The sequence below is a fragment of the Hibiscus syriacus genome, unplaced genomic scaffold (genome assembly GCF_006381635.1).
Source record: "Hibiscus syriacus cultivar Baekdansim isolate YM2019G1 unplaced genomic scaffold, ASM638163v2 tig00110674_pilon, whole genome shotgun sequence".
Classification (NCBI taxonomy): Eukaryota; Viridiplantae; Streptophyta; class Magnoliopsida; order Malvales; family Malvaceae; genus Hibiscus; species Hibiscus syriacus.
Window position 1 is genome coordinate 300,547 of NW_024062819.1, and position 24,677 is coordinate 325,223.

At 35.7% G+C, this 24,677-nt stretch overlaps 1 protein-coding gene, 1 long non-coding RNA gene and 1 pseudogene across 2 annotated transcripts; all 3 read left to right on the plus strand.

Annotated features, from left to right (window-relative positions):
- Positions 1-4,791: 4,791 nt before the first annotated feature.
- On the plus strand, positions 4,792-10,448 carry LOC120137589 (annotated as a pseudogene).
- Positions 10,449-19,237: 8,789 nt separating this feature from the next.
- Positions 19,238-19,773, plus strand: LOC120137486. Its single transcript, XR_005517435.1, has 4 exons — positions 19,238-19,299; positions 19,390-19,434; positions 19,594-19,655; positions 19,745-19,773. It is a non-coding gene; the product is annotated as an uncharacterized LOC120137486 (long non-coding RNA).
- Positions 19,774-23,400: 3,627 nt separating this feature from the next.
- Positions 23,401-24,495, plus strand: LOC120137482. The gene is made up of 3 exons (XM_039153215.1): positions 23,401-23,631; positions 23,891-23,901; positions 23,962-24,495. Exons 1-3 carry the CDS (start codon positions 23,476-23,478, stop codon positions 24,386-24,388), a joined length of 594 nt encoding a protein of 197 aa, XP_039009146.1. The 5' UTR covers positions 23,401-23,475; the 3' UTR covers positions 24,389-24,495.
- Positions 24,496-24,677: the final 182 nt, after the last annotated feature.

A 24,677-nucleotide genomic window follows, 5' to 3' on the forward strand; every position in this document is an offset into this window, starting at 1 on the left:
ATGTCTTGAAAATACATAGAACTTTGGTACCTTTCATTTGTAGTTCTAGAAACTATCATTTCTATAGAGTGAGTTGTCTTGTAATAAACGTGTAACATATAATAAAATTCTTAATAAATACATTATTTAACAAAGAAGTTTTGCACGTACTGTTGAATCAATCTTTCTGAAAACAAGCCTGCACTGCTAACTGTCCATTTCCGTCTACTGGTTATATTAAATGTTGCCGCACCAAGTGTGCTTTTATCAGCCTTGAATAATACCCCATCGGATACCATCTCTGGTCCGCCACACTCGATCGAGTAGTTTGCATCTGCCAATGCCGACAATGAAATATGTTAGCAAACTAATAAGCATTTGTCCTGATTAAATCTATAATTAAGACCTCAAAAACAGATATTGGTTCCAAAGATTTAGATAGTACATAGCATTTCTAATGCATTGGAAACTTCTTTGAAGGCATTCTAATCCTGGCAAAAGCTCGAGGAATTTTAACAAGATTCCTTGGTTAGGAACTTTAAAAGAAGGCAAGGGTTTCTTTTTCTTAAGAGTTAAAGTAGTTATTTCAAGAAAGTTTAGAAGAAGGGAAAACCAGGTGCTGCAAGATGATAACTCACCTTATGTTTGAGCTGTTAAGTGTGAAGTTGTTGGCCGCAAAGTTCCTACAAAAAATTCCATGAAGCCTTGTCGGCATTTGATTTGCGGTTGCAATTGATTCCTATTTTACGTAAACTTCATGAAGATGTGTATTTTAGCTCTAGGAATCATAGTTGGTTCCATCTAACAAGCTAGTTTGGTGGTCGATTGCCCTTCATTAACAAGAATTATGTCGGGATCGACTCTGATTTCGTCTAAATTAAACTCTAATATCAATTATTACTGTAATTATTCGTGCAGTGCTTAAATAACTTGCAACTAAAGTGAACCATAAGAAAATTTAAAAAAGAAACTTAAACAAGAACAAAAGAGTGTTTGTTTACGTTGTTCAGATCAATCAACGATCTACCTCTGTGGAGACTTACTTAGAAAGAAGTTCACCGTCCATATTCTTCGTTACAAGGCATATGAATAATCAACTTAATTACACGTGTTAGTTTAAAGCAATAATTGCATTTGGATTATTAATGACACGCAAGAAAAATTAATTTGGCACAAATGTGTAAGTTGTTCAGACTGATGGAGAATCAAAATTCTGTAATCGATCATCTTTGTTTACGAAAACATAGTATTTAATACAGAGTTGTTTGTCTTCATATATCTGAGTAGAATGAGATGGTAGAACGGAAGCATAAAATATCATTGAGCTTGGATTGACACTATTAACCCCGTCATATCCCCCAACCCACAAAAAGGTGTAGCCAAAACTCAATCTTCCGACAATGGGATCCACAAGCAACGTGATTCTTTGTTTGAGGATGTTTCCAATAACCCTACTATCAGATGTGACTGTTCTTTCAACCATGGCACTGTTTGCCACGTTACTAGACTGTATGCCTCTTTGCTCTCTCAATGCTCTTCTGCTATATTTCCAAGCCATATTACTATGATTACAGTGTATAACACTTAAAATAAGGCTAATTGATCCTGAAGCTAGTCCATTTTGCTAATACTTCACGTGTTTCAATCACCTCCGTCAGGAGGGTGTATGCTCTAGATAAGCTGGTACATATTGATTGATAATGTAGGAAAATTGATCAAAACTTTTCTCCTGTCATTTGCCAGCATTTATTGGAAGCATGTCCAGACCAGAGTTTATGTGAGTGCAAAAATATAAGGTCATAAAAATATGATTAAATTGCCTACAACAATTTCTCTGGACCCATTCCGAAGAAGCGTGGAAACCTTGAGAAGTGGACAAATTCTCCATGGATCTCTTTTGTTTTTGTGAGCATGATCATGTAAAGTATAAATGGTTATGGTTTTAAGCAAACTTTTAAATTTAACCAACTTCCATTTCTTCTACTCTACGTAGAATTTAGGTAAAGAGATTGCCTTATTTTCTTTATTAAATCTTGTAGTTGAGTACATAGGAATTACTAGGACTAAGATACATCCTTACATTACTTTAAATAAGATAAATCTATCTACATTAAATGAGATAAGACATGTTAATAACTTTCTTGGTATAACTGTAACAACCGAATATTTACAATAATATTAATTGAAATTTTAGAGGTTAATTGTGAAAATTTGTAAATTGTTGGTGACTAAATCAAAAATTTAGAGTTTATAGGTCATTTTAGAAGTGAAGGAAATCCAAGGACCAAGCCTTGAATTTACCCTAAAACTGTCGGCATCTTTGATTATAAGCGTACATTTGGTTCTGATTTTCAGAACCAAAATGCTACCAATTTTCTTTCCATACGCAGTTTCCAACTCCGATTCCGACGCCGTCCGAATTCCGATCGTTGTTTTGAAACACCGTTGTGTTCATCATCGAGCGAGGAGCAAAACCTTCAAATTAATTGAAGCGAAACGCGGCCAAACGTCGGGAATTTCCAGTCAAAGTAGCGACGGTTTTGTTAGCTCTATCGCCGAGAAAATCTTAAATTCACCGCTGATCGTTGCTCTGTTTACGACACTCCCGCACCATCGTGTTCCTTGTGCCGTTCCGAGTTCACCGATGTCAATCTTGTCCGCCGTAGACGGCGGCGCGTGAGGAGGTGGTGCAGTCAAAAGATTCGGCCGATTTGAAATCGAGCTCTCCGCCGTTCAAAAATTTGAACCGATCGTTGTAAGTATCTTGAAATCGCTCAAAATATTTTTAGAAATTTTTCCGGGATTTTTAGGGCCCGGAGGACGCCTCGTGCCACACGCCGCCGCAGGGCGAGTGGCTGCTGGAAACCGGTTGACCGGTTTTCAACGGTTCTGACCGGTTGACCGGTTTCAACCGGTTCGAACGGTTTAACCGGTCTGAATCGGTTTGACGTTGACCCGACCGACCCCGACCGTTGACCCGACCCGACCTGACCGTTGACCGTTGACCGTGACTTTCTTTGACCAAAACTTAAAATGGCTTGACCGAGCATTAAACGACCGTTAATCTTTTCCGGTATACCTATCCTGATAGTTTTCGACGTGCCGAATCCGTTTCCGTGGTCTGTTTTGTCAAATTCGAATCCAAAGGTCTCCAAATCTACGGTCAAAGTGGTTGACTTTGACTTTGACCAAGAATCTGAATTTTCAAAAAGTCATACTTTATGTTTTTCGACGTCCTGATTCGATTCCGCAGTCCGTTTGGCCAAATTCAGACTCGAAATACCCAAAATGATAGTCAAACCTGAAAAATGCTTATATACTTAAGAATTCTAGCTTTGAACAATTAAGTAAGATTTGGGGCTGATTAATTATTATTGTTGAAGGTACAAGAGACTCTCCGGATCGTTCGATAGCTCGACCCAACTCTTCTAGATCAGTTAAACCACGTATACCAGTATTCACTCGTAAGACTCGTAAATTTTATGATTTTAGAGATTTATTTATGTTACCCATTAGTAATATAGTGATATTAAAATTAGGTTCGAAAACTGTAGCAGAGCGTGGTGAAACCAGCAATCAGTAGATCCACGATTTGAACATATTATCGAGGTGTCCTATTTATTACTGAACTGTTTTATTTGTTTAATATGTGGTACATGAATTCTTTGGTTTTCGTATGTTGATGCACCGATTTAATGTGATGATTTATGGATTATGACTGTTATCTGATAATTGTTTTGAAATGGTATATGATTACCATGTTTATGGATTTATGGAATTTATAACACGGTGCATTGAATTTTGGAATACGAATTTATAAAGTACAGCTCTGATCAAGCTGGAAAATTTTACAGACCTAATGTGACTCTTAGGTAGGCTCTGCGGCCTGAGATTTTCTCGGTAGGCCCTGCGGCCCTAAGATGTGTTCTTAGTAGGCCCCACGGCCCGAAATCTATCTTGGGTAGGCTCTCAGGCCCTAAGATGTTCCCTTAGGGTAACGCTTTTTAAAGAGATTTACTGCAGTATAATTTTATGAGACTTATTGGACTATGATTGTTTAGTGTATCTATAGTGATTTTATGGTAATATGGGACCACTGAGCCTAGCTCACTTTACTTTTCAAGTCCTGACAATTTTGAATTTGAACAATCTAATTTTCATAAAATCATCCTTTCGTATGTCTGACGTTGTCAAATATTCAAAACCGTATCCTATGCAGGCATGCAGTTATATTCTACCATATCAGTTAATGAAGAAATTATAACCCCAATGTGAAATTTTTATAATGTTTAAATAAAATAAAATAAACATGTATTTAGATCTTTAAATTTAGTTTATTTTGATTTTGTCCCCACAAATTTTGGTTTATTTTGATTTTATCCCTCTCATTTTATATTGTTAGATATAACTTGCTCCCCTTAAATTAGAATTCTTGCTCCGTCCCTGTTTAACGATCCAACGACTGCAAAAATGTTTTTTTTATTTCAGTGACCAGAGTGAAAGTTTCCTAAAAGTTCAGTGATCATTAGTGTAGTTTATCCTAGAAATATATGCTCTTTCATAGCCGCCCACTCTTTCTTATCTAATTAGCCTCATGTTTTACATGTGAAAGATAAATACTTTATTTTATGCACATCGGTAGGTGTAATAAATTCTAATTACATAAAAATTTATTTTTCACTCACACGTGATTCACACAAATTCTAGTGAATTTCAATCTGTTTTGTGGTCATTAATGTCAATAGCAATCACAATTGACTACGCGGTCATCACCTAACATGATGGTTTCTTTTTGACCCCGACATTTGTTTAATGAATGGTGGAACAGTGAGAGCACTGAACTCAATCTTCCAAAAGTGGGGCCTACAAGCACTGGATACGTGGAACATCAGTGGAGAGCCATGCAGCGGAACAGCACTCACCGCAAGTGATTCCGAGTTCGAGGATCCTTCTAATAACCCCGCTATCCAATGTGAATGTTCTTTCCAGGGTGGCACCGTTTGCCACATCACCAGCATGTATGCTTTTTGCTCTCATTTGTAGTTAATCCATACATGTTAATGGCCTTCGGGGATGTCTAATCACATTTAATATCTCGTTTGTAGTACTAATATTTTTACAACGTTTTTATCAGGAGGGCAGTTGCTCTAGATAAACGAGGGGTGATACCAGAGGAGTTCTTGGAGTTGCCCTTTCTGCGTTACTTGTAAGAATACTCTTATTTTAATTTTAAGTTTTAGGCGTAATCCCAAAATTAACCCTTAATTTTTATCTGAATTATCACTTCAACTTGTTTTTTGTTTTGGTATTTTAACCCATAACATTTTAATTTTTGATCTAAATCATATCACATATTATTGATGTCATCTTTTGGGAGACGTGTCACATATTAAGATGATATGACATGTGACATATTATTAATTTAACATAAGTGAAAATATCACGTCAGCAACATTTATTAACCATTAGTTAATTAACAGTTTTCACTTTTCATCCAACAGTGTCATTTTAACCAAAAATTGAACCATGGAGGCTAAAGTGTCCTAAAAAAATCTAGAGGCTAAAATGACCATTCAGATTCAGATAAATGCTACGACTAATTTTGGCATTACTCCTTACTTTTATGGTAACTGAGTATTCATTTATATTGTATGGGGATGCAGGAAGATTGATAGGAACTTCTTCGGTGGTCCTTTGCCAGCATTCATTGGAAACATGTCGAGATTAGAGTTACTGTGAGTACTCAACAGATATAATCTAATAAAAGCACTTCATTTTTGGGCTATTTATTTGATTATTTTGCTTTGTATAGGTCAATTGCACTAAATGATTTCTCTGGACCTATTCCAAAGGAACTTGGAAACCTATGTCTTGATCAATATCATGCAGGTCTTTGGGAAATAATAATTTTTCTGGTACACTGCCTCCAGAACTTGGTAATTTAGTCAAGCTTGAAGAACTGTAAGTTCAAACTTTCTTTAGTTCTCTGTTGGGGGTTGTACATACATGATTGTCTTTACAATGTTACCCTATGAAATTATTACAGCAATAGGTTTATCAAAATTTTGCAGATACATTAACAGTTGTAAATTGAGTGGTGAGATTCCCTCAACGTTTGCTAACTTCAAACGAATGCGAATCATGTATGAAAGACCCTTCTTTGTTCTTATTGCTTTTTCTCTATCTCGGTCGTGCAAATCGCCTTATTAATGCTAAGCTCTGTTGAGTTTCAGGTGGGTATCGGACAATGCTTTCACAGGCAAAATACCAGACTTTGTTGGTAACTGGACAAAGCTTACATCACTGTAATACATCGAAACATCTTTGTTGTAATCTTCATAAGTTGAATCTGAATCAGACATCAAGAAGGATAGCTTTGCCATGATTTGACATCAGATTGACTGGTCTGTCAAATGTTTATACAGGAGACTGGAAGGGAGCTCTTTTGATGGTCCAATTCCATCCAGTTTTGCAAATTTGATCTCACTGACTTCTTTGTAAGTGGAAACATCTTTGTCTACATATTCATGTATGTATGTATGTATGCACACACGTAATCGGTTTCTATGTTTGGATATCGTGTAGGCGAATCAGTGATATATACAATGGGAGTTCTTCTCTTGATTTCATAACAAATCTAGTGAGCTTGAATGACTTGTGAGTTAACCATACACAACATTCTTTATTCATATGTTTACTTTTCTGGGGAAAAAAGATGAAATGTTGTCATCTAAATTCATGTAATTATTTTCCTATGTTTTCTCGTCCTGTAGGGTTATAAGAAATGCCATGCTCACTGGTATTTTTCCATCTTATATCACGGAATTACAATCATTACAGAAGCTGTAAGTTTTATCTAAAAGTTAACTGCTTAAGTAATTTATGATATTCACTTGTTTCATGTCTCTAATTTCATTTTCTTCCAGGGATTTGAGTTTCAACAACTTAACAGGCCAAATTCCAAGCGCTTTGTTCACTATGAATTCTCTCAGATACTTGTAAGCCACAAAAAAAATCAAAATCTCGGCTTAAGATTCATGGTTTTCACTTAACATAATTCATATCTTTCATGTAATTGAAATGGTCAGGTTTCTTGGAAACAACAGTCTATCAGGTTCCATTCCCAGCCAAAAGAGTGATACACTTCAAACCATGTACGTCATTCTATCTTGCCCAACTTATTTAGTGAACCAACTGATAGAAAAGCAGTTAAATTTTGTTGATTCTGGCAATCTATTCATACTCCATACTCACTTTCTGCTAATATACTTATATATGCAGAGATTTATCGTACAATTTTCTATCAGGAAACTTGCCTTCTTGGGTAAACTCAGGCTTACAACTGTACGTATCTTCAACCAGGGTACTTCCTTACTCTCCTTTGCTTCCTAATTTAACACCAATAAGAGCTTGTTTTATGGAATTTTATGCAGGAACCTTGTGGCCAATGACTTCAGACTAAGCAGATCAAACACAAGGTGGGTTATGATCCCGCAGTGTATCTGATTTCGTGTCTCCAAAACTTTCTTGAAAGAATTCTTACCTCTATGAAAAGAAATGTTTGCTATCATATCTGCTATGCAATGCAGTCTTTTTAAAGTTCCTAATCAAGAAATCGTTTCGAAATTCCTCAGGCTTTTCCAGGATTAGATTGCCTTCAAAGAAGCTTCCCATGCTTTAGAAATGCTCCACGATGTACTCTCTAAAACTTTGGAACCAAAACCTGTCGTCGAGGTCTTAATGCTTAATGCTTTGCTAAAAATTTCAATGTCGGCATTGGCAGATGCAAACTTCTCGATCAAGTGTGGTGGACTATCGATGACTTCTGATGGGATATTATTTGAGGCAGATAATAATCCCTTGGGGCTGCAGCGTTTAACGTAATTGGTACACGGAAATGGGCAGTTAGCAATGGAGGCTTGTTTGCAGATAGCGCAAATCCACAGTATGCGAAAAACACCATAGTACAAGTGAGAGGTACCAACACTCCGGGGCTGTATCAGACTTCAAGACTATCCCTGGATCACTCAGATACTATGGCCTAGGCCTTGAGAATGGACTCTATTCCGTAAGATTGTTCTTTGCAGAAAACGGGTTTCCCAGCCCCAACCTCACAGTCCTGGAAGAGTGGAGCAAGGCGGGTTTTCGATGTTTATATTCAGGTAATATTTCGTTTAAAGTAGAAATTTATACCATTCTAAGCTGTATTAATTCATTCCATTCCCCCTATTTGTTCTATGGTCATAATTTTAGTCACATAAGTTTACACTCGGAACTACTTAACTGATATAATATCTTGTCAATGCATCGTCAGGGGACCCGGAGATTAAGGGACTTTGATATTGCAAAGGAGGCTGGTGGTGTTAATACAGCAATAACTAGGAATTTCACTGCCAGAGTAACTGAGAACCACCTTGAAATTCACCTGTTTTGGGCTGGTAAGGGGACTACTGGCACACCAGAAGCGGGTACTTACGGTCCATCCATTTCGGCTATTAGTGTAGTTCCAAGTAAGGCACCATAACACTAATGAATCCTCTTGTAATGTATGCTTCATGTGCTTATCTTTGGTTCTATGTTTCTAATACGCCTATTTTGTTCCTCAGATTTCAAACCAACTGTCAGTGGGTTACCACCAGGAAATCCTAAATGGAAGAACCACACAGCATTGATTGCTGGAGTTATAGTTCCTGTTGCCGTAGTGGCTTTGATACTTATACTTGCAATTATTTATGTGAAGAGAAAGAAAGAAGATAACGACGAGGAAGGTAAGAGAATTAGTTTACCACAGAACACATATTATATGGTTATTCATTGTATATCAGAAAAAGGTAATATCTAATCATACTTGACTCTGCAGTGCTTATTGGCATCAGCCCTAGGCCGAACACATTTAGTTATTCCGAGCTAAAAGATGCGACCGAAGACTTTAGTCCTTCAAAGAAATTAGGAGAAGGGGGATTTGGACCTGTGTACAAGGTAAGCAATGTGTAAAATTTTTAGTATCATGCTAACTTGTTTGTCGTATAATGATGAAACAACCGAAAGACTATAATTTATTACGCAGTGTTACTAAATCGTAGCATGCTTTAGGGTACACTGCCTGATGGGAGAGTTGTGGCTGTGAAACAACTTTCATTAGCATCAAACCAGGGGAAAGAACAATTTGTTACTGAGATAGCTACCATATCAGCAGTGCACCATCGCAATCTCGTCAAACTATATGGGTGCTGCATCGGAGGAAACAGGCGACTCCTCGTTTACGAGTATCATGTGAACAAAAGCCTTGATCAGGCACTCTGGGGTATGAGAACATTCTAATATAATATGTTTTCCGTTCTCTGTTGATTGATGAACAACTGTATCAGATTCATTGCACTAAAAAATGCAGGAAAAAATGACTTGCATCTCGATTGGCCAACCCGCTTCAATATCATCTTATCGACCGCAAGAGGGCTAACTTATCTTCATGAGGAGTCTAAGCCAAAGATTGTTCATAGGGATGTCAAGGCAAGCAATATTTTGCTTAATGAAGAACTCTGCCCAAAAATATCTGATTTCGGGTTGGCAAAGCTTTACGATGACAAGAATACACATGTCACAACTCGCGCCGCTGGAACCATGTAAGACCTTTCGACCTGTTTTCATTAGTCCTGCCTTAGAAGCATGTAATTTACCTTCGCCAATGAAATGTAATTATCTTGAAGTGGCTACCTGGCACCGGAATACGCAATGCGTGGGCATCTTACAGAGAAAGTAGATGTTTTTAGCTACGGTGTTCTTGCTTTGGAGATTATAAGTGGTAGATCAAACTCCAACAATACATTAGAGGACGACAGAGTTTATCTTCTTGAATGGGTAAATCCAGAAGCATATTTTAGCTTTGCATCACTGTCTGTTCAAGAGCCTTGTTAAGTATGAATACTAATTTGTTCTTACAATGCCTCTAGGCATGGACCCTGCATGAAAAAAAACCAACTCTTGAGCCTTCTCGATCCGAGAATAGCAGAGTTCGACAAAAATGAAGCTCTCCGAGTGATAAGGGTGGCACTTTTATGCACTCAGGCATCACCGTCGATTCGGCCGCCCATGTCTCGTGTCGTTGCTATGCTTGCAGGAGATACTGAAGTGAACAATGTTACAACAAAACCCAGTTATTTAACTGACTGGGATTTCAAGGACATAACAGAAGCTTTCATGAATGGAGAAACACAAACATCCATTGGGACCGATAACAGCAGCAGCACCGAAATCAAGGGTAGGAGCAAGACTAGTTCAGGTGGGGATGATCGATCAACGCTTATTACTGAATTCAGGGAGACTATTGCAGAAGGAAGGTGAGAGTTGTTTGTTCCATGTCTTGAAAATACATAGAACTTTGGTACCTTTCATTTGTAGTTCTAGAAACTATCATTTCTATAGAGTGAGTTGTCTTGTAATAAACGTGTAACATATAATAAAATTCTTAATAAATACATTATTTAACAAAGAAGTTTTGCACGTACTGTTGAATTAATCTTTCTGAAAGCAAGCCTGCACTGCTAACTGCCCATTTCCGTCTACTGGTTATATTAAATGTTGCCGCACCAAGTGTGCTTTTATCAGCCTTGAATAATACCCCATCGGATATCATCTCCGGTCCGCCACACTGATCGAGAAGTTTACATCTGTTGCAGAAGACGGCTATCGAATAAAATAAAATCGCAATTGATAATTTGAGAAAATAAAAATGAAGATAAAATAGACACAAAATTTACATTGAAACCCCTAAATAATATAGGGTAAAAACCACGGGCAACGGTAGAAGGATTTCACTATGAGGGAATGAAAACAATGAATGAAACAAAATGAATTCTCTAGTATTGGGAGAAAACTAGAATGCTTTGGGATGAATTTGAAACAAAATGAGTTAGATTTAGTTGAAGCTTAAAGGCTAATTTGTAAATACCCTAAATTACAATGACTAAAATAATTTTACCATTTTCCAAATTTCAACCAATTCCAACTAATTTTCGGTGCCTACCGAATTGCATGTGCAAAGCCACATGTTTCAACCGAAAACAATGTTGAAAATTTGGTCAACTTGCATTATCTTTTCAACAATCTCCCACTTGAAGATTTGATTGGAACAATCATATCTTCACACCATTCTTTCTACCTTGTACCTTCATGTTGCTTATGTTTTTGACAGGCCACAAGAGGATCGTCACCAGGTAAATTTATCAGCATTTATTGCATTCGTCATGAAATCTGCTATGTTGTCTTTGGTATGGATTTTCTACATATCTACCGTCCCTTCTTCCACATTTTCACGAATGAAATGGTACTGAACTCGTATGTGCTTTGTCCTTGAATGAAATGATGGATTCCATGCTAAATGCAAGGCGCTTTGATTGTCACAAACAGAGAGACATACTCTTGATTGTGCCCAAGCTCCTCCAATAGCATCTTCAACCAAATTGCTTCTTTACTGGCTTGTGTAGCTGCTACATATTCTGATTCTGTTGTGGACGTATCCAAAACTGACTGTAATTTTGAAACCCAGCTTACAGCTCCACCAGCAACTTTGAACACATATCATGTAGTAGATTTGCTTTTATCCAAATCTCCTGCATAGTCAGAATCTACATACCCATTGGTTAGTAAGTTTGATCATCCGTAACATAATGCAACATTTGAGGTCTCTTTGATGTATCTCAGGATCCTCTTTACAGTATTCCAATGCTCTTTGCCTGAATTCGCCATGTACCGACTAATCACTCCCACTACTTGTGCAATGTCTGGTCTTGTGCATATCATAGTGAACATTAAACTTCCCACTGCTGATGCATACGGTACTCGAGACATTTTCACCCTCTTTTCTTCACTGCTAGTACTCATACTGGAGGATAATTTGAAGTTAATAGGAAGAGGAGTAGAAATTGGCTTACAATCTTGCATGTTGAATCATGACAAGATTTTCTTCAAGTAATTCTTTTGTGAAAGTCAAATCTTCCTATTACTTCTGTCTCGGTGAATTTGCATCCCTAAAATCTTGTTTGTTGATCCCAAATCCTTCATTTCAAATTCCCTAGCCAGTTGTGCCTTTAATTCTTCAATATGATCTTTGTTGGGTCCTGCAATCAACATGTCATCCACATATAACAGCAATATATCAAAATCGTTATCACCAGACCTCTTGAAATAAGCACAAGGGTCTGCATTAAGTTTGTTGTATCCAAGACACATAATGAAGGAATCAAATCTCTTATACCAACACCTCGGCGTCTGCTTTAGACCGTACAGAGATTTGTTCAACCTGCAAACCAAGTTCTTCTTTTCTTTTTCTTTAAATCCTTCAGGCTGGAGCATATAAATCTCTTCTTCAAGATTTCCATGAAGAAAAAATGTTTTAACATCTAGCTGCTCTAGATGTAAGTTCAATGTAGCACACATTGCCAAAACTACTCGAATTGTTGTTAGTCGAACCACAGGAGAAACTATTTCATTGAAATCAATACCTTCTTTTTTAGCATATCCTTTGACCACTAGTCTTGCACGATACATCTCAACTTGATTGTCACCATTTCGCTTGATTTTGAAGACTCATTTGTAACCAATTGGCTTCCTTCCTTGTGGTAGTGGCACAAGGTCCCATATATTATTTTTATGAAGGGCTTTAATTTCTTCTTGCATCGCCATCATCCATAGTGAAGCATATGAGTTGTTTATTGTCTACTGGTATGTTGATGGCTCATTGTCCTCTGTTAAAAGGAAATATGCCCATATTTCCTTCTATAACATAATCTGAGTGCCAATTGGGACTTCTTCTAACACGATCTGATTGACGAGTTGTTGGAGCTTCAGAACTCTCTGGTTCTTGTTCATCATGTGCTGGTTCTACTTCAAAAGAATCTTCTTGTTCAAACTCCTTTTTCACATGTATCTGTGTAGTCTCTGACTTTTCAGTGCTATTATCGTCTTCTTTTCTTTTTAATTTATCTTCTACAAAGATAACATCCATACTGATTATCACTTTGCGGGCAGTGGGATCCCACAAGCGATACCCCTTTACTCCATCAGCATACCCCAAGAATTTGCATTTCCTGGATTTTGGATCCAGCTTTGAAATTTCTTGGGAGTTGTACATCACGTACACAATATTTCCAAATACATGGAGGTTTGAATAATCAGCTAGTTTACCAGTCCACATCTCCATTGGTGTCTTCATCTCTATTGTAGTTGATGGAGCTCGATTCACCAAATAACAGGCGGTATTGACTGCTTCTGTCCATAACGATTTTTCTAGGCCTGCATCCTTCAACATTGCTCTTGTTCTTTCTAACAAGGTTCTGTTCATCCGCTCTGCCACTCCATTTTGTTGAGGAGTGTTCGCCACTGTGAACTGTCTTTTGATGCCTTCTTTCCTGCAAAAGTCATCAAATTCTTCGCTTATGTATTCTCCTCCATTATCTGTTCTAAAACACTTGATCTTATTTCCAGAATCAAGTTCCACCCGCGCTTTGAAGTTTTTGAAAGTTGAAAACACATCTGACTTCTTCTTAATAGGGTACACCCAACATCTCCTGGAGTAGTCATCAATAAATGAGACAAAGTATTTTGCTCCGCCCAGGGATGTAACTGGTGCTTGCCATACGTCAGAATGAACCAATTCTAGAACACTTTTGCCTCTAGAATTTGACGTGTTGAATTTCAACCGGTGCTGCTTACTTGTTATGCAGTGCTCACACAAAGTAAGTAATACCTTTGTTAAGCCTGGAAGTAGCTTTTGCTCCACAAGGACTTTCATTCCTTGTTCAGACATGTGTCCAAGTTTCTGATGCCATAGCATTGCAGAATCTGAACTACATGAGGCAACAGAGGCTTCTGCTTCTAGCAAAGTCTCTCCCTTCAACATATACAAGTTTGTTGCTATCTTTTCACCTTTCAGTACCACAAGCGCTCCACGGAACACCTTCATGATTTTTTTCCGTGTTTCAATCTTGCTTGCATTATTATCCAACAATCCGTATGATAATAAATTTTTCTTCAGGCCTTTCACGTGTCACACATCTCGAACAACTTTAATTATTCCATCATACATCTTTAATTTGATGGTTCTCACGCCAATGATCTCTAAGGCATGATAATTACAACTATACACAGATCCTCCTGAGACAGTTCATACTGATGGAACCATTCTCTTCTTGAGGTCATGTGATATGTTGCTCCCGAATCAATGAGCCATATATCTGCAAATCTTTTTCTACCTTCCACGGTGGTTGACGCTTCACAACATAGAGCATCTCCATCATCAGAAGTGTTTGCGGTATTGCCTTGTGGATTGGAGTTTTTATTTAGACTCCAACAATCCTTCTTCAAGTGACCATTCTTTCCACAGTTGTAGCACTTTAAATTCTTTTTCCTTCTCGACTTTGATCTACCATGTTTGTGATTGCTGCTTTGGTCACGTTCCGTTGATCTCCCTTGCAGATTTACTTGTCTGTCTTCCTTGTTCTTGCGTCGATTTTCTTCTTGTAGAACAACAGCTGCAACGTCATCAAAGACTAGACTGGTGACATTACTGTTTGTCAAGTTGATGATGAGTTGATCATACGAATCCGGTAGACTTTGAAGTAGAAGTTCAGCACGTTCTTTTTCTCCTATTTTACAACTTATGAAAAATATCTCCTTAGTTGTCTTCTTCTCCTCGATGCTTGACAAATACTTCATCTGCTAATGCTAGATGAAAGTTTGCCATAACATTCTCGTCCATTTCGATCCATTTGTTGTCATCTGTGAAATCTACCGGCCTTTCACTGATAGCTGCTAGACAACTGTCTTTTCTCAGGATGACCTTCATCTTTAATTTCCACAATGAGAAATTTCTCCCATTGAACTTTTCAATATCAAATTTCGTTGCCATAGCTTCAATTACGGATAGCTCCCACTATTTCACTATCATGAATAGTTCTCTAGAACCTTCAAAGAATGGGTAATAAATCCTTACTTTCTTATGTTGGAGGATCCACCTTTTGGTGGCAACCACAAAGATAAGAAGTAGATATTACACACTCTAATCTGGCTCGGATACCAATTGTTGCGGAAGACGGCTATCGAATAGAGCAAAATCGTAACTGCTAATTTGAGAAAATAAAAATGAAGATAAAAGAGACAAAATTTACGTGGAAACCCCCTTAATAATATAGGATAAAAACCACGAGCAACAGTAGAAGAATTTCACTATGAGAAAATAGGAATTACAACTTCTCTCTATCTAACAAGGAGAAAACAATGATAATTCTCTCTTGATAAAAAAAAAAAAGAAAACAACTCTCAAGAAACTCTCTGAATTCTCTAGTATTGGGAGAAAGCTAGAATGCTTTGGGATGAATTTGAAGCTAAATGAACTAGGGTATTTATAGTTGAAGCTTAAAGACTAATTTGTAAATATTTTAAATTACAATGACTAAAAATGATTTTACTATTTTCCAAATTTCAACCAATTCCAACTAACTTTCAGTGCCTACCGAAATTGCATGTACAAAGCCACATGTTTCCACCGAAAACAATGTTGAAAGTTTGGCCAACTTGCATCGTCTTTTCAACAGCATCTGCCAATGCCGACTATGAAATATGTTAGCAAACTAATAAGCATTTGTCCTGATTAAATCTTATAATTAAGACCTCAAAAACAGATATTGGTTCCAAAGATTTAGCTAGTAGATAGCATTTCTAAAGCATGGGAAACTTCTGTGAAGGCATTCTAATCCTGGGAAAAGCACGAGGAATTTTAACGAGATTCCTTGGTTAGGAACTTTAAAAGAAGGCAAGGGTTTCTTTTTCTTAAGAGTTAGAGTAGTTCTTTGAAGAAAGTTCAGAAGAAGGGAAAACCGGGTGCTGCAAGATGATAACTCACCTTATGTTTGAGCTGTTAAGTGTGAAGTTGTTGGCCGCAAAGTTCCTAAAAAAATTTAATGAAGCCTTATCGGCATTTGATTTGCGGTTGCAATTGATTCCTATTTTTGTTATTTGTCATTATAAAATTAAAACCCCAATATTTAAAATGTTTGAATAAAAATAATAATAAGGGTACAATATACTCATAGTCACCGAACTTTTAAAATAGTTTCATTTTGATCACTGATAGGTACATCTAGACCCTTATAAAGGACCCAATATTTAATGACCTAGTCAAATTTTAACTTGATATATTCTTCACAAGATAAGAAATTATAACCCCACCCAAGCCTAAGTCTATTCTTCGTATTTTCATTATTTTCTAATCAATACGATTATGATAAATGACATTAATTTATTAAAGAAAATGTCTTGTCAAAAAAAACTTAAAGAAAATGACGTGTGATTATGCTGACTCAGCAATAGTTGTCATCTGGATGCGTTAGCTGTCGTTAATTCGTTATGGTTTAACGACCAAATGACTGAAATAAATGTTTTTTTTTATTTCGATGATCAGAGTGAAAGTTTTCTAAAAGTTCAGTGATCATTAGTGTAGTTTATCTTAGAAAATATCTACTCTTTTGTAACCACCCACTCTTTATTATTTAATTAGCCTAGGGGTGACAATCGGGTGGAAAAAATTGAAATTCGTGGTGATCTGAACAGATGGAAATAGGGAATAACTAAAATTTTCACCCACGAGGATGGAGATGGGGATGAGAAAGTTTTATCTCCGAAGCTTAAATGGGGATAGGGACGGGAATTGCTATATCTAAACAGTAAGGATAACCGAACCATACTCGTGTGAATAATCGTGGGGATCCCCAAAAAATATCCATAGGAATCCAAGATATTTTACAAAATTTTAAAAATATATTTATAATCATTTACCTATATACCCTCAATATATATTTTAATAAAAAAATTATATATGATAAGATTGTGAAATTATGTGTTGTCACTGTTACATCTCAAAGAAACTAAAATTGAAGTTTAGATCTTTTTCTAATTTAATATACATTGATTTGTTAAGATTGAAAATGTTTAATATTGTACATATATATTGGGTGTTAGATAATTTTGACGTTTGAAACTTTCATATTATAAAATAGAGACTAATATGAGACAATCTGATATATCTTACAAGCTTTAGGTGTTGCATTGATTTCAAAATGTTTGTTTATTTTTTGGATGAGGATCAACTGAAATCCATATAGATCCGTAAGGGATGAGTATAGGGACAAAAAAAATCTCAGACAATATAATAGGGATCCTCCAAAATTGTATCCGTAAGGTTTGAGACGGATTGAGTAATGCAAAATCGTTGCCACCCTTATTAACCTCGTATTTTACATGTGAAAGATGCATACATTTATTTTATACACATCGATAGGTGTCACAAATTCTAATTATATTAAAAATATATTATTTTTTACTTGCGCGATTTACACAAACTCTAGTTAATTTTGAACACTTTTCCTCTGGTCATTAATGTCAATAGTAATCACAAATTTTGATACACGGTCATCGCCTAACATGATTCCCCCCCAACCAATTGTTTAATGAATGATTGAACAGTGAGAGCACTGAATTCAATCTTCCAAAAATGGGGTTTACAAGCTCTGGATACATGGAACATCAGTGGTGAGCCATGCAGTGGAACAGCTCTCACCGCAAGTGGTTCTGAGTTCGAGGATCCTTCTAATAACCCTGCCATCCATGTGATTGTTCTTTCCAGGGTGGCACCGTTTGCCACATCACCTGCTTGTATGCTTTTTGCTCTCATTTGTAGTTAATCCATGCATGTTAATGGCCTTTAGGGAAGCCTAATCACAGTTAATATCTCATTTGTAGTACTAATATTTTACGAAGTTTTTATCAGGAGGGCATTTGCTCTTAGATAAACGAGGGGTGATACCACAGGAGTTCTTGGAGTTGCCCTTTTTGCGTTACTTGTAAGAATGATCTTATTTTGAATTTTAAGTCTAATGCATAATCTCAAAATTAACCCTCAATTTTTTTTGAATTATCACTTTAACTTTTATATATATATTTTTGCCCGAATGTTTTATTTTTTTTGATTAAAACCATCTTTGTTGGATGAAAACTGTTAAAAGACTAACAATTAATTCACATTACTGACTTGATACTTTTATGTGTTTAATTGTTGAAGTAACACATCAACGATTTAACACATATGAAAATATTATATCAGCAACATGAATTGACCATTAGTTAATTAGCGGTTTTCATCCGGCATGATTATTTTGACTAAAAATTAAAACGTTAACCTAAAGTGTTCCAAAAGAAATCTAAAGGCTAAAATGACCATTCAGATAAATGTTAGGGCTAATTTTGGCATTACACCTTAGTGTTACTTAGTCTTACGGTAACCGAGTATAATCATTTATATTGTATGGGGATGCAGGAAGATTGATTGGAACTTCTTCACTGATCCTTTGCCAGCATTCATTGGAAACATATCTAGATTAGGGTTACTGTGAGTACTCAACAGATATAATCTAATAAAAGCATTTCATTTTTGGGTTATTTATTTGATTATTTTACTTTGTACAGGTCCCTTGCATAAAATGATTTCTCTGGACTTATTCCAAAGGAGCTTGGAAACCTCAAGGAGTTATTTATGCTGTAAGAGTTGAAAGAATTCTGGACTGGTTATGTTTTTAAGAAAACTTCACTAGTAAAATGACGTCGATTAATATCATGCAGGTCTTTGGGAAATAATAATTTCTCTGGAACAATGCCTCCAGAACTTGGTAATTTAGTCAAACTTGAACTGTCAGGTCTTACGTTTCTATCTATATGTAGATATTTTTACACAGAGATTTATTTACAGGATTACTTCTCATTACAGACGCGCATACGAAGACTGTATATGAAGAGTATTCAACTATGTATTTATTTATTTATTTATTTATACATGCATTGTATTTTATCTTTATTTTTAATTTTCTAACTGTCGGAGGTCTTCCACGGAAGCTGCTCTCAACCTGGCATTGGGGCAATCTACTATCCTATCTCTTTTTACTCCATTATATATAGAAATAGGGTTTTGTTGTTGTTGTTGTTGTTGAAGAACTGTAAGTTCAAACTTTCTTTACTTCTCTGTAGAGGGATGTACATACATGATTGTCTTTACACTGTTACCCTATGAAATTATAACAGCAACTGGCTTATGAATTTGGCAGATACATCAACAGTTGTGGATTGAGCGGGGAGATTCCCTCAACGGCTTATGAATCTGGCAATCTGTTCATACTCCATACTCACTTTCTGCTAATATACTTGTATATGCAGTGATTTATCGTACAATTTTCTATCAGGAAACCTGCCTTCTTGGGTAAACTCAGGCTTACAACTGTATGTATCTTCAACCAGGACACTACCTTTACTTTCCTTTGCTTCCTAATTTTAACACCAATAAGAGCTTGTTTCATGGAATCTTTGTAGGAACCTTGTGGCGAACAACTTCAGACTAAGCAGATCAAATACAAGGTGGGTTATCATCCTGCAGTGTACCTGATTTTCCTGTCTCCTAAACTTTCTTGAAAGAATTCTGTTACCTCTATGAAAATAAATGCTTGCAATTATATCTGCTATGCAATGCATTCTTTTTGAAGTTCCTAATTAAGAAATCGTTTCAAAATTCATCAGACATTTTCCAGGATTAGATTGCCTTCAAAGAAGCTTCCCATGCTTTAGAAATGCTCCACGATGTACTCTCTAAAACTTTGCAACCAAAACCTGTCGTCGAGTTCTTAATGCCTAATGCTTTGCTAAAATATTTCAATGTTGGCATTGACAGATGCAAACTTATCGGTCAAGTGTGGTGGACTATCGATGACTTTAACTTTGCAACCATTAGAAGACGACATTTCCAGTGGTAGACCAAACTCCGACAATACATTAGAAGACGCCACTGATGCAAACATTTCTAGTATTACCTGTATTTTTGAGCCATATCTATTGAAAAATTAAAATTCAATGAATAACGTTTGATATTTTTATTATGCTTTTACGTGCAACTACATCATAACCAGCTTATATAACAACTATGACTTCAAGCTTACTCAATCTCTTAACTTTTTATAACAGAATCCAAAACAACCATAACAACTCATACCACACTCAATGCACACATTAGCATTGCATGCACACGTTACACGTTAACACTGTATATTCTAGAATGCCCTGCATATTCTAGAATGCATATTCCAATAAGTCGACCAATTAACTCCATTCGATTGCCTTCAAACTTAAATTCAACGTCGCATAATATCTCAGATATATGGTGTTGACCATGATTTTGTTGGAAATTTACGTTTCCCTCATAACATCACATTTGTCTCCGCAATAACGCGTTGAGATGTAATTTTAATTTTGAAAATGGAAAAGTTAGTTTATTATAAATTTAACTCATATATATATATTAAAAGGAAGAGAAGAGAAGTAATATGAATATAATATACTTCATCATGAACAGAGTTCTGCAGATTGTAATCACTTGTATATCTCGTCTTCCCATAAGGGAGTGGCAGTGTCTTCTTCATGCAGTCTGTATTCTGCCACAACACAAAGACGATCCTTCAAACAATAGGCTTTGCAGTGCAAGAGTTAATCACCTCATAGTCGGCAGTTGGCCAATCTGTATTTTGCAGCTCCACCAAATCGTACACATCTTGTGGGGAACTTTGGGCATCTGCATTAAATCTGCTCCGCATTTACTATACTCTTCGTTTCAATCGGATACACAATAACTGGGCGGGCGTTTACATTCCGCCCTTTGGTAGCCTTTAAGGGTGAGGATGCCGTTGGAGATAGGGGTCGGCATTTGATTGAGTTGAGTAAAAAATTAAATTAGGCGAGTTAACAAGTCGCATTTTATGAACCGGATTTTATTTGAAATTTTTTTAGTTAAGTCGAGTTCATGAAATTTGGATCAACTCGAATTGTTCGAGTTTCTATAGAAATTTAGTTGTAATTATTTATGATATTATGATACATATTGGTTTTAATTTTTCGAATTTATTTAACCATATAACATATAAATATATGTATATATATCTTCATATTTTGTTTCACATGATGTTATCTGATATATGAAATAAAATTAAAATTATAAAATATATTTGTAATATTATTTTTCAAAGAAGATATTTTGATAATAAAGTATTGATGGGAGTACAAATTAGTCAATGAATTGATGAAAATGAATTAATTTATAAAAAAATGCAGTTAAAAGACTAAATTGAACAAAATATAAAATTAAGTGATTAAATTAAAAAAAATTGTAGTTAAAAACACGCATTTAAGTTACATAAGTATTCTATGGGTAGAGGAGCATATGGTTCAAATTTAGTCAAAAATTGACTTTAAATGAAAGATAAATTGAAGAAATGCAGATTTTTCGTGATGTTCGTCCATTAATTGACCAATGCAGATTTTTGAAGGATTACACTTGCAAAGCTATTGCCATGGAAGATGCGAAAAATCGTGTTCAGAGTATTCCCACTGCGCTAGTAATGGTTTGGAGTCCCCCACCGATGAACTGGGTTAAGGCCAATTCTGATGGGACGAGGGACTCTGGTTCTGGTTTCGCTTCTTGCGGGGGTGTGCTTCGAAACTCTCAGGGTGCTTGGCTTAGGGGGTTTTCGAAGTCAATTGGCTACTGTTCTGTTGTTACTTCTAAGTTATGGGGTATTTTCTTTGGGTTAACGTGTGCATGGGAGTATGGTGATTCTCCGGTGATATTGGAGTGTGATAGCTTGGAAGCTATTAAAATGATTGAGCGATTTCAGGATGGATTCATAATCTCACGATCGCTGCTCATACTGCGGATTTGTTGCAACGGAATTGGCAGGTGCAGTTGAGGCATATTCATCGAGAAGGAAATGATATTGCTGATGCTCCAGCGAAGCTAAATCGAGGCTTTGATTTAGAATGCTTGTGGTTCAATTCTCCTCCGGATGCGCTGCTCCATTTGCTGCGGGAAGAGATGGCTGAAGCTCATGTTTTATAATTGCTAATCTGGTTTGCTTTCCTTTGTTCACCAAAAAAAAAAAGAAGCAAATATTTGGACTTATCTCTGCAATAGTTTTTTCTCCCATCAAACAAATATGAATAAAACTGAAAAAAAATAAAGAATAATGAAAACCTCATTTAATAAAATTTAAAAAAATACTAATTTTCAAAGGAACCTCATTTAATAAAATTTTAAAAAAAATACTAATTTTCAAAGGCTTGTCATTCTTCGTCTACGAAACATAAAATATATAATAATAATTAAAGAAGTAATTAATGAGAAATTCAACGCGATTTTATTTGAATTTGACAAAAGGATCTAAGCAATTAGTAACGTCTTGTATTCCCCACTCCTATTATATGCGAACCCTGATGGGATTGCGTACTTTTTGCGCCTACCCGTGAGTTTTTTAAAAGCTATAAAAAAAGGAGATATAGTCATCTTAAGTCCTCCAAACTTTATAATTTTGTTACATAGGTCCTTAATATTTTTCATTCATTCCCGTCTCTGAATTTAATATTTTTTTTTTTGTATTTTTTAATGATGCGTAAGTATTGTACCATAGGGATAAAAAAGTCCAAATTCAATGGTTATGTAGATTAAAAATATTCAAGATAAATCTCACAACTAGTTAGTTTAATGTGGTGAGCGTTATATTCTTAAAGTAAGATCATAAATTTAAATTTTAACGTTTATAAATGAAGTAAATTGGGTTGAGAGAATTATTTCATATTAGATTTTCACAAAACTTAATCTAAAATAGTCAATCGATAGATTAGATAGCAATGTTAAACTATAAAAATATTCATGATAAATTGAAAATTTTAAAAATTAAGAAATTAAAATCGCTTTATAAATATGAAAAAATAGAAAGAAAGCCTTCCCTCACCCGAAGGGCAGCTCTTTAAACAAAACAGTACAAATAGCATTAAATGCCTCCATTAATGCCCTTTTCTTTTCCTATTTTTCTTCATTCTTTGGTTCTATCTACAACACCATTTAATTCAAGATTGTTGAAAAGTCTATGTCATCCCTCTTCAATGTAAATAATATCTTTTTAAATTCAAACTTTTAAATTTTTTATCATAAAATACATAAATATTTTAATTATAAATAAGTATAATTTTAGTAATATTTTGATAATTAAATATTAAATAATATTTTTATTGAGTTTGAGAATTTAATTATTTTTTAAGAGAATTAAAATTTTAATTTAATTATTTTAAATAAAAAATATTGAAAAGGTTGGTGTTATAAAATATAATTTGGCTAACGTAAAGCATCATTAAAATTATCGTGACTTTCAATTAATTAATAATAATGGCACATATCATCCAAACCATTTTTAATGTTAATAAATTGGACCATAATTTTGCATGAAGTAGACTGTTAAATTAATTGTAAGAACTAGTCTATTTAAAATGCTTCATTTGCTTCCGCTTCCCCTTGGCCTCTCCTTCCCTAATTCTCTGTTCATATCCAAAGCTTCTTCTTTCCTTTGAAGCCTCAAGGAAATGGCTGCACAAGTGAGCAGTTCATTAGTAAGAGTCTTGAGTGGACACATGGAAGAACAGCAACAGAATAAGATTCATACTGGGAATTCTGATATTTTGATTACCAAAGATTTGCTGGGAAATTTATCAAAAGCTAAAACAGATCTTGAATTTAAGGTAAGAAAATCAAGTGTTTTTGTTTTTTTTTCTCAGCAACAAATCCCAACAACTCATTTATGTCAAATTTAACTCTCTGTCTGCACAATTAATGTTTGAATTGAATACATATTTTTTTTATGGTTTCTTCAACTTTATCCTTTATGAAATGTCTGACATATTTCTGGGTTTCTGCTTATATATTGAATTTTCCCTTTCATTTTCTCTGCAACTCATCGTTTTTGTCCTCGTTTTTACCTTTTTGTTCATCGCCATGCAGGCAACTGGGAAGGTAGAGGCAAGAAACTGCAGTTCTTCACCGTTGTCGTCATCACCAAAGTCGCCATTATCAGATGGGAAAGGCAAGAATCCACTGCCGAATTTCCTACAAGATTCAAAGCTTCAAGATTTGAACTTTCCACCCATCAATTTATTCGAAGAAATGACGACTTCCCTCGACTTAAAGCTCCAATCTTGTCCGACCCCAAGCTTGTACCAAAGCGTCTGCACGCTCGACAAGGTCAAACACGCTTTGGAAAGAGCAGAAAAAGGAACCGCGAAGAAACGCTCACCTTCCCCAACCCCGCCGCAGCCGGCGGCGCAGACGACAACATCGTCTTCTTCATCAAAGCCGAAAATGTTTGCAGCTGCATGTCCCGGTTGCTTGCTCTATGTAATAGCTTCCAATACGAATCCAAGGTGTCCTCGCTGTGATTCTTTTGTTCCATCTTCTCCGCCTATGAAGAAGCCGAGGCTTGACCTCAATTCATCATTTTAGTCACTGCAAATAATTCTGGTTCATGTAAATTGAAAATCATAGGTTGTTTTAATTTAGCATTAGGGGGAACCAATGATGAAATCAATATAGATGTTTTGTTAGTTTAATTTTAATGATGATAATTGATATTTCACATCATTGTTTCAACATGATGAAATAATTGGCTTGGTATTATTGCAATGATGAAGAACACAAATTGATAATTTATTTAGAATAAATCAAAGTTTAGTTGGATGGTGGATAAGGGTTAGGTGAGGGTGTCTTGTATTATCCTAATAATAGTTATTGT

Excerpts from the sequence above, each read along its gene's own strand:
- LOC120137482 (XM_039153215.1), top strand. The coding sequence starts at position 23,476 with ATGGCTGCACAAGTGAGCAGTTCATTAGTAAGAGTCTTGAGTGGACAC.